Genomic DNA, 17,546 nt, shown 5'->3' with positions numbered 1-17,546 from the left:
GGGTGCGGGAGGGATGGGACAGCGGGGAAAGCGGGCAGTGGTGGAACGCGTGTGTGTCCCCGAGTGTCCCATGGGCTGTGAGTACCGACACCAGGGGCAGCGCTTGGAGGGGTGGTGGGACACACAACCCCTCTGCCACCCTGTGGACCCCCAAAAGCTGTTCCTGACCCCAGGGAATCCTTTGCCATGGCCAACCCAACTTTTCCCAAGCAAAACCTGCAGTGATGCCAGCTAGAGCAAAACACAGCTGGATGTGCCATCCTGGTACCCAGAATTGGGGTACGCAGCGTTACCCAGCCAAGGGGTTGTATGGGACACGGCAGCTCTCATAGTCCTATGAAATAAAATATGAACTTCAGAACTGCTTGAGCCAACCCATGAACAAATAATTTTAATGTTTTTTGGTTTTTTTTTTTTAGCAGACCGTAGTTTTCTCGGAGCGCCACAGTCTCCTCTCTTTGAAGTGGACAGATACAGTAAACACAACAAATATATGATACAACCCATCACAGCTGGATTAAAAAAAAAATACACAAAAAATATAATACATAAAAAAAATGGATTTTTAACATTGTGGACTGACGCAGCTCTAAAAATGGTGATTGTAACCCTGGTAAGCTTTACAAAGTCTTTAAAAAAATAAAACAGTACTTCATGTGAAATTCATAAATACACTGGAGGCGAACGGAGGGGCTGGGGGAGTTGAGAAAGTGTCTCTGGGATCATGACTAAAGCCCAGCCAGGGCTGCTGGGGGCACCAGTCTGTGTGCGTGGGGTGCAGTGTGAGCCCTGGGCTCGGTGCAGGCAGCAGGGAGGGATGGAGGCACAAACCTGTCCAGTTAACCAAGAGCTTCATCCCCCAGCAGGACTGGGAGTGGGCACGCCTGTGTTTTATGGTGGGGGAAGTTTTGAGTTTTCATTCCCAGAGTTTTAGATCAGTGAGTGAAACAGAAGAAGAAAAGAAAAGAAAAAAAAAAAAAAACCCAAAAACCTACAAAACAACAAACAAACATGCTACATATGAGAACTTGGCCCAGCACGGCCCTGGCATGGTTTGCCAGTGCCTGGCCTTGGATTTTTGCCTCTCTCTTTCCCTCCCTGCTCACAGCAGCCACCTCAGTCCATGGGGCTGGCATGGGGCTGGCATGGCTCTGCCCCGTCCCACAGGGATGGGTGGCTTTTCCCAGCAGCAAGAGGTCCAAGTCCCCATGCTAACAGGACACATGGCATCCAGGCAGCAGCCAAGGCGCTTTCCTGAGCTCTGGGGCTGTTCCTGCTCCTTGCACTGGCAGCATCGAGCCTAAACCTGCCCTGTCCCCCTCCCAAAGCAGCTGCAGTGCCCCTCAAAGCACTCCTGCCCTCCTTCCCACTGCCTTCACTCCCCTGCCAACATGAGAAACCCACCTGGACCTGGCCACCTCAGCTCTCTGTCCCCCTGCCACCCCGCTCCCTGCCACCTCTGTCCCTCTGTCACCCTCCTGCACCCTGAGGTTGCTTTCCCCAGACTCTGCCCTTGCAATCACAGCCTCAGGACTGGGCACTCTGCCTTGGCTTGCAGCCACAAAAACACCTCAGAGCTGGCCCAGTCCCTTATCCTGGCACCCCTCCTGCTCTCTGTCCCCTCTCTGTCCTTTCTGTCCCAAACTCTGCCCACTGACAGCTTGGCCCTGCACTGCTCAATTTGTTTTTCCCTGCACCTCCCTGGCCACTTCCCACAGGATGCAGGGGAGTGGATGGAGCCGATTGGAACAGTGATCGCAGAAAAAAGGCAAAAAAAAGGTGAAAAAAAAAAAAAAAGAACAACCTGAAACAAGGAGAATGTACATATACAAAATAAATCAGGCAATCTGCCCTCACTGCTCTCTACTCCTCAGCAAGTGACCACAGTGGGGACGCTGAGCCTGGGCCAGCCACAAGTGCAATTCCTGAACACAGCACAAGGAATCCCCCACAAATCCCAGCCAGAGAGGGAGGCATCCCAAACCTCTCCCTAAACAAGACACTTCCCATGCAGGGTGGGAGGGCAGCACCTGGGCACTGCAGAGGCACATCAGCCTGATTACAAGCATGGTGTCTTTTTAAAAAGTATTAAAAAGCACTTTCATTTGGGGAAAAAAAAAAAAAAAAAAAAAAGGAGCCATAAACCCCATGGTTTGCATTGTCAATGCCCTCATGCCTTCACTGCCACTGCTCCCAGCTGGGCGTGGAGAAGGAGCATCCCTGGGGGTGGCAGTGTCCCCCTGCTCCACTCTGCCCTGCCCGTCCGTCTGTCCGTCCCCACGTCCCCCGGGCTGTGCCACGCGGTGCCAGTGCCGCTGTCGCTGCCGTGCCAGCCACCATCACCCCTGGCACGGTGCTGCATCTTCCTGAGCGTCCGTGCTCGCTGCTCTCCTCTCCTCTCAGGGCTGGGGCCGCTTCTGAGCGAGGCTGGGCTGAAGGGAGGGTCCTTCTCTGCTCCCACGTCCTGCTGCTGCTGGCACGGTGGGCTCCTGGCCTTCATCAGCAGCACCGAGGGCTGCTCTCTCCCTCTCCAGCTCCAGATGTGGCTTTCCTTTCTCCCTACACTTCCTTTCCCATTCTTCTTTTCGTTTTCTTTTTTTTTTTCTTTCTTTTTTTTTTTTTTTGGTAGTTTTATTTATTTATTTAAAAAAAAAAAAAAAAAGAAACTGTTCCTAAGTAGAAAACACCTGCGATCACAAGTCAGTCTTTTTTGGCTATTGTTGTTGTTCTTCCTCCTCCTCCTGTCTTCAAATGACTTCTCCCAAGGCAACAGGCACAAAGGGTGGCTTTTCTGCAGGGCCCCCTCCCTCCCCTGCACGCCCCTCGTGCCCCTGCCTGTCCCCAAGGGCCCCCCTAGTCCTTGACCAACTTGTACACGTGGTGCTGGGCGCCGTGCTCGCTGGTGGAGACCTCGAAAACGAAGGCAATGCAGAGCAAGGTTTCCTGGGTATCCCTGTTGGTAACAACCTGCAGCAGAGCAGAGTGAGTCAGGGGGGTGCTGTGCCCATGGGCAGGTGCTGTTACCTGTGCCCATGGGCAGGTGCTGTTACCTGGGGGGGTTGCATGGGCTCAGGCACAACCATCTTGCACCATGAGATTCGCTACTCGTTATTTGTGGGGGTCACACAGGCAATTTAATTGCCTCATCAATTATTTTTTTAATTAATTATATTTTTTAAATTACTTTTTTTTTAATTGCACAGCCAATTTAATTGCACCATCAAGATTTACTACCCGGTTTTGGGGACAGGCTCAAGAATAGCGTGAACTGCACCACCAAAGATTTGTTTGGGGGAGGTTGCATTAGCTCAGGCCCAGCCACTGCATTTGCACCATGAAAATTTTGCTCCCTATGATCTGATAGACTTGTCCAGGCTTGGGCACAGCAGCACCAAGATCTGCTGCCCGGAATTCAGGGTCTGTGTGGGGCCAGCAGGGTCAATGCAAGTGCAAGCTCCACACCCCTGGTGGGACACAGCCCCTGGAAAAGGAGGGGAGGTACCTGCAGGATGGTGAAATTCTCCAGGACACTGTTCATCATGTACTTCTCGGGGAGGTGCTTGAGTTTGTGGATGAAGTTGATCATGTACTCGCACATGGGCGAGCGGTGGATGCGGTAGACGAAGCGGCCGTTCTCCAGCCGCGCGTACTCCGTCTGCAGGGGACAGCAGGGTCAGCAGCTGTGCCGTGGCTGCTGCTGGGACATGGCAGTGTCCTCCCCACCCCACCCATAAACATTGGACAGGCCCCCGTGTGTCCTACCCCCAGCTCTGGGATTTTCTCCATCCCAGGACCCGCCCTGGACCAGCTCCGACCCCTTCCCGACGCAGCGGGGCGTGGAACTCACCTCCACCTTCTCCACGACCTGCTTCCCAAAGGAGCACACCTTGGTGGAGACGGTGATGGTCATGTTCTCTGCACTGCTGTACTGGCTGCTCACACCATAGAAGGTCCCTGGCCCGTCCTGGATGGTGCTGTTCAGATCCGCCTGCAGAGAGGAGAGGGACAAAGCTCCCATGAGCTCTCGATGGGGACAAGGGACAGCCACCAGCCTTCAGAGCTGCCCAGGGTGCTCCAGCTCTGTGACCGTGTTCACAGGGGTCTCAGGATGAGGGAAGAGACATGGAGAATGGTGACTCCATGTTTCAGAAAGCTTGATTTATTATTTTATGATATATATTATACTAAAACTATACTAAAAGAATAGAAGCAAGGATTTCTTCTATCAGAAGGAGAATAGGAAAGAATGATAACAAAGGTTTGTGGCTCAGACAGAGAGCTCACTGTGATTGGCCATTAATTAAAAACAACCACATGAGACCAATCACAGATGCACCTGTTGCATTCCACAGCAGCAGATAACCATTGTTCACATTTTGTTCCTGAGGCCCCTCAGGAGGAAAAATCCTAAGGAAAGGATTTTTCATGAAATGTGTCTATGACACAGCTCTGCCACAACGAGCCCGCACCTCGAGCACGACCCTCCCCTCCCACCCTCATCCTCCCAGCAGCATACCCAAAACTTGACGAGGAAGAAGGAGTTCTGGGGCCCGCGCTCATAGAGCTCCTTGAGGCCGCCCTTCTTCTCGGGGAACTTGTCGTAGATCTGGCGGATGTCCACGGCCTCCAGCAGGGGGTCGCTGTACGAGGGGTTCGTCTGGCCGATGTGCACGAAGAGGTGTTTGCTGTACTGTAGGGAGCGGGGTGGGGACAGCAGCAGCACGGGTCAGGCAGGAGGTTTGGGATTTATTATCCGTCACAAGGTCTTTGTGAGGCAAAGTGGGAATTTTCTAGGGTAGAAATCTATTTTGATTTAGGTGAAATGTGCATTTTTGAGTTGAGTCTGCGGTTAGAAAACGTGGCTATTTAGCCTGACTGCAAAACCTAAGCTCAGAGAAACTACTTCAATGAAGGACAAGATAAGGGGGGAAGACAGAGGGTGATAGAGACAGAGAGACTGCTGTGAGAGCAGGTGAATCGACCTAGGAATTCTTTCTGATAAAGAAGAACTAGTGGCAAATGTCACTCGAAATTCATAAAAATGAATATGTATGAACCTATTGTGAAGTTGTATGCATGTGTATCTGAGAAGGGGATAAAAAAGGACCTGAAGTTCCCAGAGGTAGGCATGTCATTTTGAGGGGAACGATTCTGATGTGCATCCAGCACTGTAATAAACACACCGGCTTTACAGCTTTCACAAAAGTTGTGGAGTTTTGATTATCTCCGCAAAACATTTGGGATAGAACTTCTGTCTGTTAGTCCCCACTTTCTACAGTGAAAAATGTGCAGTTTCCTACAGTCTGTAGGTGTTACTGTAATGTGAGTGACCAGTGCTGTGACCTGGGTGGGAATAGCCATTAGTAGTTTTGGGGAAACAGTCTCCCTACTTTCATTGCAAATCAATTTATACAATTCACAGTTTCCTCTAGAAATTACATCTTTTGTACTTTGAAGGCAAGACGACTGAATTCTGCATCTCTCTTGTGTTTATAGGCAAGATCCTTCTAAACTTTGTTTCTTGGTTGTGTCCATGCATAAAATAGAGATGCATGGAGGACATAAAATAAAATACAATCCTCTTGTACCCCCATGTCTTCATTTTTGCAGGGGAAACAGTTATGTCAGTTACTGCATTCAAAGAAAAACAAACAAAAGGCAGCTATCTCCAAATTATTACACTTTGTTCACTCCATCATAGTAAGTTTTTTTTCTAAGAAGCAACTGCAGGGGGATGGAGGGGTGTGATCCCGGGTGGGAGCGGCACACGGAGGGGAGCGTTACCGTTTCGGCATCCCGGGGCACCTCCATGAAGGCGGAGTACTCGAGGAGCCGCAGCTTGGAGGAGGCGATGGTGCGGTCCTGCCAGACCGGCACGGCCGAGGCAGCTGGCGGGAGCGGAGCCAGGGGCTCGTAACCTGAGCCAGGGGGAGGGACACGGGGTGGAGGGGCAGCCGGGAACGGGGTGAGCCCCCCCCTGCAATGCTGCTGCATCCCCCCCTCCTCCCATATCCACCTGAGCCCTCCCTGCAATGCTGCTGCATCCCCACCTCCCATATCCATCTCCCACCCAGCACAAGATGGATAAAACATGGGGGTGAGCCCCCCCTGCAATGCTGCTGTACCCCCCCCCACTCCCCATATCTACCTGAGCCCCTCCTGCAATGCTGCTGCATCCCACACCTCCCATATCCACCTGAGCCCCCCCTGCAATGCTGCTGCATCCCCCCCACCTCCCATATCCACCTGAGCCCCCCCTGCAATGCTGCTGCATCCCACACCTCCCATATCCACCTGAGCCCTCCCTGCAATGCTGCTGCATCCCCCCCACCTCCCATATCCACCTGAGCCCTCCCTGCCATGCTGCTGCATCCCCCACCTCCCATATCCACCTGAGCCCCCCCTGCAATGCTGCTGCATCCCCACCTCCCATATCCATCTCCCACCCAGCACAAGATGGATAAAACATGGGGGTGAGCCCCCCCTGCAATGCTGCTGCATCCCCACCTCCCATATCCATATCCCACAGGGTGGATAAAACATGGGGCTGAGCCCCTCCTGCAATGCTCCTGTCCCCACTGCATCCCCCACCTCCCATATCCACCTGAGCCCCCCCGCCATGCTGCTGCATCCCCCATCTCCCATATCCACATCCCACCCAGCACAGAGTGGATAAAACACGGGGGTGAGCCCCCCCTGCAATGCTCCTGTCCCCACTGCATCCCCACCTCCCATATCCAGTCCCACCCAGCACAGAGTGGATAAAACAAGGGCTGTACTGGGTGGGAAGGGACTGGAGGGTCCTGCTCACTGAGGAGCTTTTTGCTGGATTTCAAGCCAGGCTTTTCCCCCAGTAGAGACGGGGAGGAGACACAGGTGGGTGGCACCGTGCATGGGAGGGGACAATCTCTGTCAGGGACCCTGGGTTCCCTCCAAGGGGGTGAGGACGTGACTTACTGGCTAGTGATGGAGGCATGGGTGGCTGGATGGGGTAAGCTGGTTGTGCAAACGGTTTAATGCTGGAAAGGAAAAAGCATCATCAGGTTACCAGGATGCCCCAGCCCCTTGCCAAGGTGGGGTCCTGCTGGTGCCGGGTGTGGAGGGGTCTGTACTTACTCCTGAGAGGGTCCAGGCTGTCCTGGGATAGGCCCACTCCAAAACTGGGAAAACAGCACAGGGAAGAGTCAGCGGCTTCTGATGCTCCCACTCCCAACATTTCCCTCCTCACCTGCTGCCAACAGCAGGGAGCCCTGCATTGCCACCAGGGCTGAGAACGGCTGTTGAACACCCCCTGCCCAGCCCATGGTGTCCCCCCACCCCTGAGGGTCCCCTTGGGGGGGTTTGGGGCTGTGCTCACCCTGGGGGCAGCAGAGAAGACGGCCTGAGGAAGAGGAGGAGGGGGGCTGAGCTTGTTCTGCAGGACGCTGGCAGACACGATCTGTGCTGAGGACATGGAAGCCATGCTCTGCAGAGCCTTGTCCTTGGAGACCTGGTCCTGAGGGGAAAAGGGGGACAGGGGGGAGTGGGGTTACAGGGGCAGAATGAGCTCCCCCATCTCAGCGTGCCTGACGGGTTTGTAAAGGCAGCAGCCAATCCCACCGCCCACCCTGGGACCCTGCAGAGGGATCCCCCCACCCCATCTCAAACATTAATTAACATCTGAAGCTGGGCAAAAGCTGATGGGTCTGGAAAATGCCCCCTCCCTCCTTAGGGATGCAAAGGGTTTTTAGCCCCTCCACTGGAGAGGGCATAATGCAATGGGGAACAAAAGGAATTTCAGACTCAAGCTCAACTTACCAAGTTCATGGCCTGTCCGCAAAAGAAAGGAAAAAAAAAAGGTTAGAGTGTGATGGGAACCTTTGGGTGCTCTGCACACCTCCCCTAAGTGGGTGCTGCTGTCAGCTGGGGCAGAGTTCATTTTCTCCACAGCACAGGCATGGGGTGGCTGTGAAGAGAATTAACTCTACCTGAATTAACTCTAGAGAGAATTAACTCTACAGCTGAAACCAGCGCACTGGGTCACCACCACCCCGACCCTGGCTCATCACCCAGCCTGACCAGGGGATGCCCATGGTGGGCACTGAAGCCCAGGCTCAATCCCACCAGGAATGGGATGCCAAGGACCCCCGCCCACTCTTTGAAGAGGTCACTGCGCCTTTCTCGGCTTTTTAATATCCTGCACAGCCTCCTCAGAAGCCCCCAGTGCTGGGGCATGGAGAGGAAAAGCTGCTGGGATGCCCTGGGATGTGGGCACCAACTCCCCCACTCCAGGCACTGCAAGGAAAACCCTGAGCTCACCCCCTGAGCCGTGTGTGCACTGACAGAGGAGACCAATTGCTTTTCCTTTTGCCCCAAAAGTCCCAGCAGTGCTGGGCAGGAGCTCCAGGGCTCCTCCAGCTGCATCGCTGGGACACGTCCATGCTGGTCCCAGAGCACACCCTCTGCTTTGCCTCTGAACCCTCCCCAGGGATCAATGCTTCATTTATTTTCACCTGGGGCAGGGCAGGAGGGCGGGCGTGCAGCCACATGCCGGGAGCACGAACACACACCTGACTGCAGCTCAAAAACACAATACAGGTACTGCTCATGATGGCAGCTCAAAAATACAGACACAGATGCTGCTCTGATTGCAGCTCAAAAATACAGATACTGCTCTGACTGCAGCTCAAAAATACAGATACTGCTCTGATTGCAGCTCAAAAATACAGATACTGCTCATGGCTGCAGCTCAAAAATACAGATACTGCTCATGGAAGTGTCTTCATCCCGCAGGACAGGGGTCACCCCACAGTGCTGTCTGAGGGCAGGGGGCTGCCTGCACTGATCTTGAGAAGGGATGTTCTGTATCCTCCAAGTATGGTTCAGGGGGATCCCTGCCCTGCTGCTCCACGGCAGAATCCTTCAGACAGCATGGCTGGGGATGGAGAGCACAGCCATGGAGCCCTGGGGTCACTCCTGCCTCCAACTTCCCCTTGCTCTGCACTGTGCCATGTGGCAAGGAAAGATTTTATTTTATTTTATTTTATTTTATTTTATTTTATTTCATTTCATTTCATTTTATTTTATTCTTCCGCTGCTGTTGACCCTGCTGCCCCTCTTACTTCCCTGACTGCCCCTCTTGGGGCTGGAGACTGGGTTTAAGGCATCCAAGCCCAAAGGTGCATCCCAAAATAAGTTCCAGATGCTCTCCCTGGTTTCTCCTGGCAGACCAAACCCTGGTCTGGCTCCTGGCATCCCTCTCATGGGGCACTGGGATCCCTGCTGAAGGATTTTGGGGGGCACACCTTGGTGGGCTCCCAGGCAGCAGGAGCTGGAGTTTATTAAAGCTTTGAGGATGAAAATGCTCCAGCTCTGGCAGTGGTGATGGTGGGCTGCACTGCCAGCCTCAGTGCTGGAGATGGACACAGCACCCAGGACAGGGGGGGCTGCTGATGCCTTTGGGACCTCAAAGATTTCCTGGGCTCCCACTCACACAGCAAGGCAGCAAATCACCCCTGGGGCTCCCCAAGGAGCTGAGATTAACTGAGGCACACAGCAGGAGCTGGCTGTCCCCAGAGGGTGGCTGTGCTCTGCGGACCCTTCTGTCCCCACCCTGGCACCATGTGGGTCCAACCCAAGCAGGGCTTGGTCCTTTGGTGATGCCCTCAGTCCTGGCCATGCCCCCCCATCATCCTCACCCTCCCCACTGCCACCACAAAGTCTGGTGGGAACAGTTATGGAAAGGTTAGTTGGGCTCCAGTTAGGAGGAAGGAAAGAAGGAAGGAAGGAAAGAAAAGCCAACCAGAAAAGAGAGAGAGAATGATCCATTTTTTTCTCACTTGGCTCCCTTGGCTCCTGGCACTGTCCCCAGCTGGACCTGCTGCCACTGACATCCCTGTGGTGCCCCTGGCAGTGCTCACACCCTGGAGCATCACAAACCACTGGGCTGGCACCTGCAGGGACCCCTCTGCTTCTGCCCACATCCCACCAGCACCTGCTCTGAGCTGGCTCAGGCTCAGCTGTGCAGGGAATTGAGCCTTGGCACACCTTGCTTGAGCCTCACTTTGCCTCACTGCCTGCCCTGGGGGGCTCTTCTCCTTGTGGGAGAACCCCCGATGGCCCAAAAGAGAGGACAGCGCTCCCACATCACCAGAGGAGGGTTTAAACCCACATCTCCCCCTGGCAGAGTCCTTGCCTGGATGCAAAGAGGGGATCTGGCACCACATTCACCCTCCTGGAGGAACGAGCAGGGCTCTGCTGCCCCTCCTTGCACTTCTCCCTGGGCATCCCACAACGACGCCTGTAAAAAACCATCTGACCCAAGGAGCCAAGTGAGGGGGAAGGAAAAAAACCACCAAAAACAGGAGAGGTAAAACAGGAAAGCAAGCGGCACACGGCAGAGCCCAGTGCGTTAGTGGGGGCCAGGCGAGGCAGGGCGTACCTTCAGCTTGGACTGAATCTCACGAGATTTCCGTCGGGCAAGAACCTGCAAGTGGCTAGAGACCTGCAGAGAGAGAGCAGAAGGAGAGGGGGAACAGCAGAGCCGTCAACCAGAGGAAAGGAGGAGGAAGGAGAGGGGCTGCCCATGCTCACAGAGACACCGCCGCGGACACCTGGGCAAGGGCGCCAACGTACCTTGATGCCAACCTGGTACTCCCGCACCTTCTTCCGAGCTAGAACCTGTATGTGGCTGGACACCTAGGGGCCCAACACGCCGTTCAAAAGGAAAACACAGAGAGAGTGAAGATCCTGCAGGGCAGGCTCTGTCCCCGGGGCAGGGAGTGCAGGAGTGGGCAGCGCCGAGGCTGCTCCTGAGGTGCCAAGAGCTGCAGGAAGGAAAGTGCTGGGGCACCCTGGTTGATGCTGGTTTGTGCCCACCCCAGGCTGGGGTGGAGCTCCTTGGTGTAAAGCTGCTGCAGTTGAGGGGGGTCCCCATTTAGCACCTCTTGGGGACGGACAGACAGACAGACCCTGCCAGCACCTGGCAGGTTTGAGGTGCCCCAGGTGCCTGTGGGTCCAGGAGGGACTGGCACATTGCCCCCAGGGCTCCTGCTGGTTTTGCATGTGGGAAAGGTGACAAAGTTGGGTTTTTGTGTCCAGGCCCCTGTAAGAGCAAGATCTAAAGGAAAGGGGCTGATGTCCAGGCAGTAAAGGCACAGCATGGCTGGGGGCCATCCACAGGAAGGGTGGGTGTCCATGCACCCATAGAGTTTCAGGGCTGATTTTGGCAAAAACCTGCTCCCATCAGTGCCAGGCTGTCCAAGAGGAGACACCAGGCTGCCCAGGAGATGCCTGCACTGAGGGATCAGTGCTGTCTGTGGGTGCTCTCTCCCATGGCTTTCCCAAATCCCTCCAGAGCACTGCATCCTTCCCCCATGGAGGGGGGGCCCAGTTCAGTGTTTAATTCAGAAATGAAGTGCTGCTTGGCACTGCTCTGAACACAAAACCAGTGGCCAGACCCTGGTCCCTCTCCTTTCAGCACAAGTCCTGGAGAAATTACTTCTGCAGTGTCTGGGGACCAGCATCCCTCTCCTGTGGGGACTTGTGTCATGGGACAGTCCCAGAATAAGTGTCCCAAACCCAACCATCTCCCTGTGGTGGGGGATGCTCCCAAGCATCCAAGGCCGTGGGCTCTGCCGGGACGGGTGGACTGGTTTCTGATTCCTCAGACAGGTTTGGTGAAGCAAGGGCTTGCAGGAACCTCTGTGTGCTCCCGCAGGGATCTCTGTGTGCTCCTGCAGGGACCTCTGTGTGCTCCTGCCCTGCCCACATCCCTGCCTGCCCCAGCATCCAGTCAGGCAGGGCAGTGACAGCAGAGCAAGGGCTCCACGGTACCTCCAGCCCCACCAGGACCAGCAGCACAGCCTCACACAGCCCACCCCTGGATCCCTGGCTGGCATGGGGGTGCCATGCTCTCAGCCCATGGGGTTTGCAGTGCCTTTGCTGTGGCACAAGTGGCATAAAGCCTGGCAAGGGGCAGAGACAGGGACGGTCCCCAGACCCATGCAGGCACACACAGACACACACAGACACTGTCCATAGAGAGTCTGGGGGTTCCTGCCATCCACAGGGTCACCCCAAAGAGGTGGAGGGCCCGGGTGCTGCCTGCTCCCCATTTCAAGGCACCCTGGGGCTGAGGAAATCCCAAGGGTTTTGTGCTCACAGATGAAGGAAGCTCCTTGCAGAGGATGGGGAACCTGCTGGCAGCAGCAGTGGCTGGATGAGGGGACACAGATGACAGCGGGACATCGGCTCCCCCTGGGCTTACCTGGCACCGCCTCCCACCCTGGCCCGAGCCCACCCCAGGAGAAAACAGCAGAGCAACGCCTCACCTGCTTCCTCGTCCGTGTCTTCCCCGTTCGCAGCTTGATGTAGCGGGCGATCAGCTCGTTACGACCTGCGGGCAGAGCCGGGGGTCAGCCCTGGCACTCGAGGGTCTCAGGGTCCCAGCCCCGGATCCCCGCGGGGTCCCAGCCCCGGCACTCGGGGGTCTCAGCCCGGCATAGGGGGGTCCCAAACCGGGCACTCGGGGAGGTCTTAGCCCCTGATCCCCGCGGGGTCTCATCCCCGCACTTGGGGGGTTTCAGCCTTGGCACTCGGGGGGCATCATTCCCAGACCCAGCGGGGTCTCAGCCCCGGCACTCGGGGGAGCTCCGCCCTGGCACTGGGCGGGGGTCTCAGCCCTGGTACTCGGGGGTCCCCAGCCCCGGCACTCGGGGTACCAACCCGGGAACTCAGGGGGTCCCAGCCCCGGCATAGGGGGGGTCCCAGCCCCGGCACTCGGGGTACCAACCCGGGAACTCAGGGGGTCCCAGCCCCGGCATAGGGGGGGTCCCAGCCCCGGCACTCTGGGTACCAACCCGGGAACTCGGGGGGTCCCAGCCCCGGCCCCCCAGCCTGGCGAGGGAGGCGCTGCCAGGAGGTGGCGCTGCCGCGACAGCGTCGGGGCGACCTCGGGGACCCGGGGGTGGCCACGCCGGGCCAGGACACCCCAAATCCCCGGTTCCTGCCCATCCCCGGGCTCAGAGCGGGGTGACAGCCCCCAGGGGCCCCCGCACAAACCCCAGGGCAGCCCCAGCAGAGCCCATCCCGGCACGGGGTCCCGGGCTGTCCCCCCAGCCCGGCATCCCCCTTCCCGTTCCCAAGGCGTGCTGGCCTTTCCGCCAGTATTTCCTAACGTCCCGGGCTAATTCGAAGCAGAAGTTGCTTTTGCGCCACATTTCAGGGGCCAGCTGTGGCCAATCTCCGCTCGAACGTCAGAGCAGCTGGGAGCTTTCTTCTCCCGGCCCCGGCCCCCCCGGCCCCGCCGCCGCCCCCCCGGCACGGGGGCAGCCAGGCACGCCAGATTTATTTTAATGGACCAGATGGTCGCGGTTGGAACTTGTCGAAATGCCCTTGGAGCGGGTTTCGGCTTTAAAAGAATAAAAAAAAAATCCCTTAAAGAAAAAAAAAAAATCCAAACCCACCCCCCCACTTCTTCTTCCAGCCCGATTGGCCCCCTCCCAGCCCCACAGCAACTGGGCCCTGCTGGGGGGACACACACATGGGGACAGACAGGGCCAGGTGGCACGCAGAGACAGCTGCCCCTTCCTTGCCAGGCAGGAGCTGGTGGGTGGGTGGGTGACAAAGGGGGTACCCCTGGCACGGCCGGCATGGCACCCTGGTGTCACCCTGAGGCACAGCTCCCACCCTCCTGGCTCCCTCCTTGGGACCCAGCAGGGGCCAGGTGTGCAAGGGTGTCCTTTAAACCCAGGTGAGGTGACACCCCCTGCTGCTGAGCCCCACTTTGGGGTACACCTTCAAACCCCCCCCCTTTGCATGCCCTGCTCTTAAATCCCATCCTCTGCCCCCCATATCCTGAAACATGGGGAAAAAAATAGAGGAAAGAAATGTGGGGCCTTTGTGGACTCAGTGCCAGCCCTGGTGCCCAGCATCTCCTGCACCCATCCTGCCACACACCGTGCCCAAGGCTGCGCCCTCGCAGCCATCCCCGTGCCCACGTGCCCTGTCCCTTGTCCCTCTCCCTGTGAATCATCTGGACCGTGCCATTCCCTCCGAGAGGGCACGTCCTCCTCCAAATTACCACATTCCCCAAATTCCTCTCCCCTGACACCACCACATGAACCAGTTGGACAGGCTGGGTTAAAAATAACCTGAGTGTGTAGCAAGGCCCAGTGTGCCCGTGCTGGGTCCTGGCTCCCCAGCTCCCACCTTGCTTTGCCACCCCCGCGGTGCCCAAGGGTGATATCCCCACTGGCACCACCCTGGGCACCCACGGAACCCCCAAAATGAGGGGTGTGAAGGACAGCAGAGGCACTGGCACACCATTGTGCCACATGCTGGCACTGCCTCTGCTGCCAGTGCCCCTTGGTAATGCCAGCCAGGGGTCCTGGGGGTCCCAGTGGGGAGGTGCTGGGGAAGGTGGGGGGGAGATGAAAGGCGGGCAGGGGCTGCTGCCTCTTTAAGCAGCTGCCAGATGTCTCTGAAAGGCTGGAAAAACCGGTTGGGGCGTGCTTCGAAGGGCCAGGCTCCCGGCGGCACTTCAGCTATTCCCAGAGAAATCCAAAAAATGCATAGGCTTGGGAAGCCCTGTGCTCCCCCGCCTCCTCCTCCTCCTCACCCCGCTCCCCCAGCAGCCCCCATGCCCTGGGTGGGGGCACTGGCAGACGGGGTGGCACAGGGAGCTGGCACGGCTGTGGGGACAGTGGCACAGTGCACCTCAGCAAGCCTTTGTCCCTCTCTAGTGGCACTGGGGGAGGCACTGCTGTGACACCAGCATCTGGGCAGGTGAATTTTGGGGATAGAGATGCCAGCTCTGCTCTGTTGTCACCATGTCAATGTGGCAGCCTGCTCCTGGCTTTGAGGTCACTGGGCTTGGGGGTGACATCATGGGATGTGCAGGGCAGGAGGGACCAGTCCCTCCCCTGGTAGGGACAGGGAGTTTGGGAAGACACCAAAAACGAGGCCGACACTCCAAAATCATCCCCAAGTAGGGCTGAGCAACGAAATCACCAAAAGCTGAGCTGGGTGGCTCAGGAGGGTGAGTGACCCTTGCCACAGGGTGCTCTGGCCACCAGGGCCGGTTGGGGAAGGTTTGGGGAGCTGTGTGGAGGCACAGGGGAGCAGGAGGGCTGGGGCTGCCCCGGTCCCGCAGTCCCGTGCCCGCTCCCTGCCCCACGGCCTCACCAAACCAGTCAGTCCGGCAGGGCCGAGAGAGGGAGGGAGCGGGAGGGAGGGACACAGGTCACCGGGAGGGAGGGACACAGGGAGGGACACAGGTCACCGGCACCTCCCAGCCCAGCCCAGCCCCAGCAGGAACCCCAGCCAGCTGCTTTGGGGCTCGGGGGATGCTCCAGGGTGATACCCAGCGTGGGTTGGGGGCAGGAGGTTTCTCAGTTCAGCCTCCACCCCCGCCCCAGCACTCACCGTACATCTTGCCCTCGTCGGAGAGGATGATTTTCCTCCGGCCGCAGGGTGGGTAGATCGCCAGCGCCTCCTGGAAGCTCTGCTCGATGTCTGGACTCCACACTCCCTCGGCATCATTGTCCAGACTCTTGTCCATGCCGTCCTGGCCATCTTCCCGCCCCTCCCCAGGGCTGCCGCTGGCGTTCCAGCTGTTGGACGCTATGGTGCTGGCTGCTCTGGGCTCCGACCCTGAGCCCCCACGGATATGGGACAACCTGCTGGGACACGGGGACACCTGTCAGAGCCAGCAACCCCTGCTGGGCCATGGGGTGCAGCGACAGCAGGGTCTGCTCCTGGCTCTGACCCTGTTCTCACTGGCACCCAGAGCCACGTCTCATTGTAGGGAATCAGACACACAAACAGGCTCTCCTTGGGGGCGCAGCATGATTTCTATGAGTACCCCCAAACCCAAGCCACAAGCGACCACCCAGGATCCACCCAAATAAAGTTTGGGAAGGAAACTGCCCCCAGCTGCTGTATTACCCATACAAGGAACTTGGGCACATGGTGTTTATGGCTGACACCTCGGGACAGGGCGGCAGCAGCCCCACAGCCTGTGAACCCTGCGACCCTGCTCCAGCACCCCCTGCCAAACAGCAGTCTCTTTGGGCAAGCTGGCCCAACAAACACCCCTAGGCCCCAAAATCCCATCTCCACCATGCCTGGCAAAGGCAGGGCTGGGATCTGAAGGGAGATGCTGAGCGGCTCCAAGCCAGACCCCACTAATGGGAACCAGGTGGCCAGAGCCGTCCAGCAGCCCTCCCCTGGTACCAGGAGAGGCCCCCCACCCCGAGGATGCTCAGCTGGGGCCCGGACCCTCCCCAGCTGGTGGGTGATGCTGGGGAGCCTCCAGCCCTCCTCCTCTCCCTCCTGCTGCTGCCCAGCTAGCAGCGCGGCAGCGTTGCAGGGTTTTGCAATAACATGTTTGGCGGCAGCTGCCGGCGGTGGGAGCGCAGAGGTGTCTCCTGCGCCGCCGCGCTTCCCGGACGGGCTGGGAGTGTACAAAGGTCTCCAGCACAGACATCTCCTTTTAAAGGAACTGCTGAGCCCGCTGGCTCAAGTGCCGCTGCGAGGCCTTGCTCGCTGCCTCTTTTTTTTTTTTTTTTTTTTTTCCTTTTATAAAAAAAGAAACTCAGCCCCCCCATCGCTCCTCTCTCCCTCTCCCGCTCGTCGCGATGTGATGTCAGCCCCTCCGGTGCCGTCCCCCCCTCTCGCTGAGCACTGTGGCCAAATAAGGAGAACTGCATTGGAGGGATTGCAGGATGGAGCCAGCCGGCCAAGGCAGGGATGGCGGCAGCGCTGCAGGACGGGGCAGGGGCGCCCTGGCTGTGCCTGCTGCTGCTGGCTCCGTGGGGCAGCAATGCAGGGCACCAACCCCGCAGGGTTCTGGGGATGGGAGGGATGGAGAGGGTGGCACAGGGGGACAGGCCCAGGGGGGATCCTCAATCCCCCATACAGCCCAGAGCATCAGGGCTCTGTCCCAGCGGGGTGTGACTGTCCTGGTGCTGAGCCCTGGCTGATTCCCAGGACCCCCAGACATGGGGGAACCTGAGATTCCTCAGCTTCTGCAGCAGCCCCCAAAGGCCTCAGTGACCCCACAGCAGCCCCATGGAAAACCCAGACCCCTCAGCACTGTGGCAGCTCAGTGCCCCCAGTGCCAATCTCAGCGCCAGGGACTCTGCAGGCCGGTGCCAGCCCAGGACCCAGCAGCACCATCAGCTCAGCCTAACAGAGGAAATTCCCAAGAGCTGGTGCCGCAGAGTGACTTTACAGGGACTCAGCAGACCCCTGCCATCCCCGCTGATGGGTGTTTTGGGGGCCAAGGGAAAAGCCACAGGACAGAGAGCAAAGCCACCAGGGGCTGGCTGCACCCCGGCAGGCAGCGTGCCCAGTGCCCCGGGTCACGGCGCCAGGCACTGCCTGCCCAGGCAGGGTGACAGCTGACCCCACACCCTGCCCGTGTCACCCGTGTCCCCATCCCCTGGCGGTCCCCAGCCCCTGCAGCAGGGAAATCCCAGCCCAGCCTTTTCAGGGAAGCTGGGACAAGAGGGAGGGTGATGCTGGGGCCCCGGCCAAGGTGCGAGGAAGCAGCTCCTCCTCCT

General features: G+C 57.8%; 1 protein-coding gene and 1 long non-coding RNA gene across 2 annotated transcripts; one reads left to right on the top strand and one right to left on the bottom strand.

The window, feature by feature from the left end:
- Positions 1-28: 28 nt before the first annotated feature.
- On the top strand, positions 29-662 carry LOC128949203 (uncharacterized). Its single transcript, XR_008484187.1, has 2 exons — positions 29-279; positions 420-662. It is a non-coding gene; the product is annotated as an uncharacterized LOC128949203 (long non-coding RNA).
- Positions 663-2,853: 2,191 nt separating this feature from the next.
- TEAD3 (TEA domain transcription factor 3) lies at positions 2,854-15,556 on the bottom strand. The gene is made up of 12 exons (XM_054294059.1): positions 15,406-15,556; positions 12,312-12,376; positions 10,421-10,483; positions 7,798-7,809; positions 7,358-7,495; positions 7,117-7,160; positions 6,958-7,019; positions 5,785-5,918; positions 4,517-4,690; positions 3,848-3,988; positions 3,503-3,655; positions 2,854-2,967 (listed from the first exon to the last, which is right to left on the bottom strand). Exons 1-12 carry the CDS (start codon positions 15,539-15,541, stop codon positions 2,854-2,856), a joined length of 1,236 nt encoding a protein of 411 aa, XP_054150034.1. The 5' UTR covers positions 15,542-15,556.
- Positions 15,557-17,546: the final 1,990 nt, after the last annotated feature.

The sequence above is a fragment of the Melozone crissalis genome, unplaced genomic scaffold, assembly GCF_028551555.1.
Source record: "Melozone crissalis strain CALT ecotype California unplaced genomic scaffold, PUWL_Pcris_2 ptg000198l_1, whole genome shotgun sequence".
NCBI lineage: Eukaryota > Metazoa > Chordata > Aves > Passeriformes > Passerellidae > Melozone > Melozone crissalis.
The sequence above is the reverse complement of the archived record's forward strand: the minus strand, read 5'-3'. Positions and strand labels throughout refer to the sequence as shown.

What these genes read in the sequence shown, in the direction of transcription:
- TEAD3 (XM_054294059.1), bottom strand. Translation starts at nt 15,541, where the DNA reads ATGGACAAGAGTCTGGACAATGATGCCGAGGGAGTGTGGAGTCCAGAC. An exon ending in TCTTCTCTGCTGCCCCCAGG is followed by an intron (nt 7,161 to 7,357) that starts GTGAGCACAGCC and finishes CTGTTTTCCCAG; the next exon opens with TTTTGGAGTGGGCCTATCCC. An exon ending in CAGCCTGGACCCTCTCAGGA is followed by an intron (nt 7,020 to 7,116) that starts GTAAGTACAGAC and finishes TTTCCTTTCCAG; the next exon opens with CATTAAACCGTTTGCACAAC.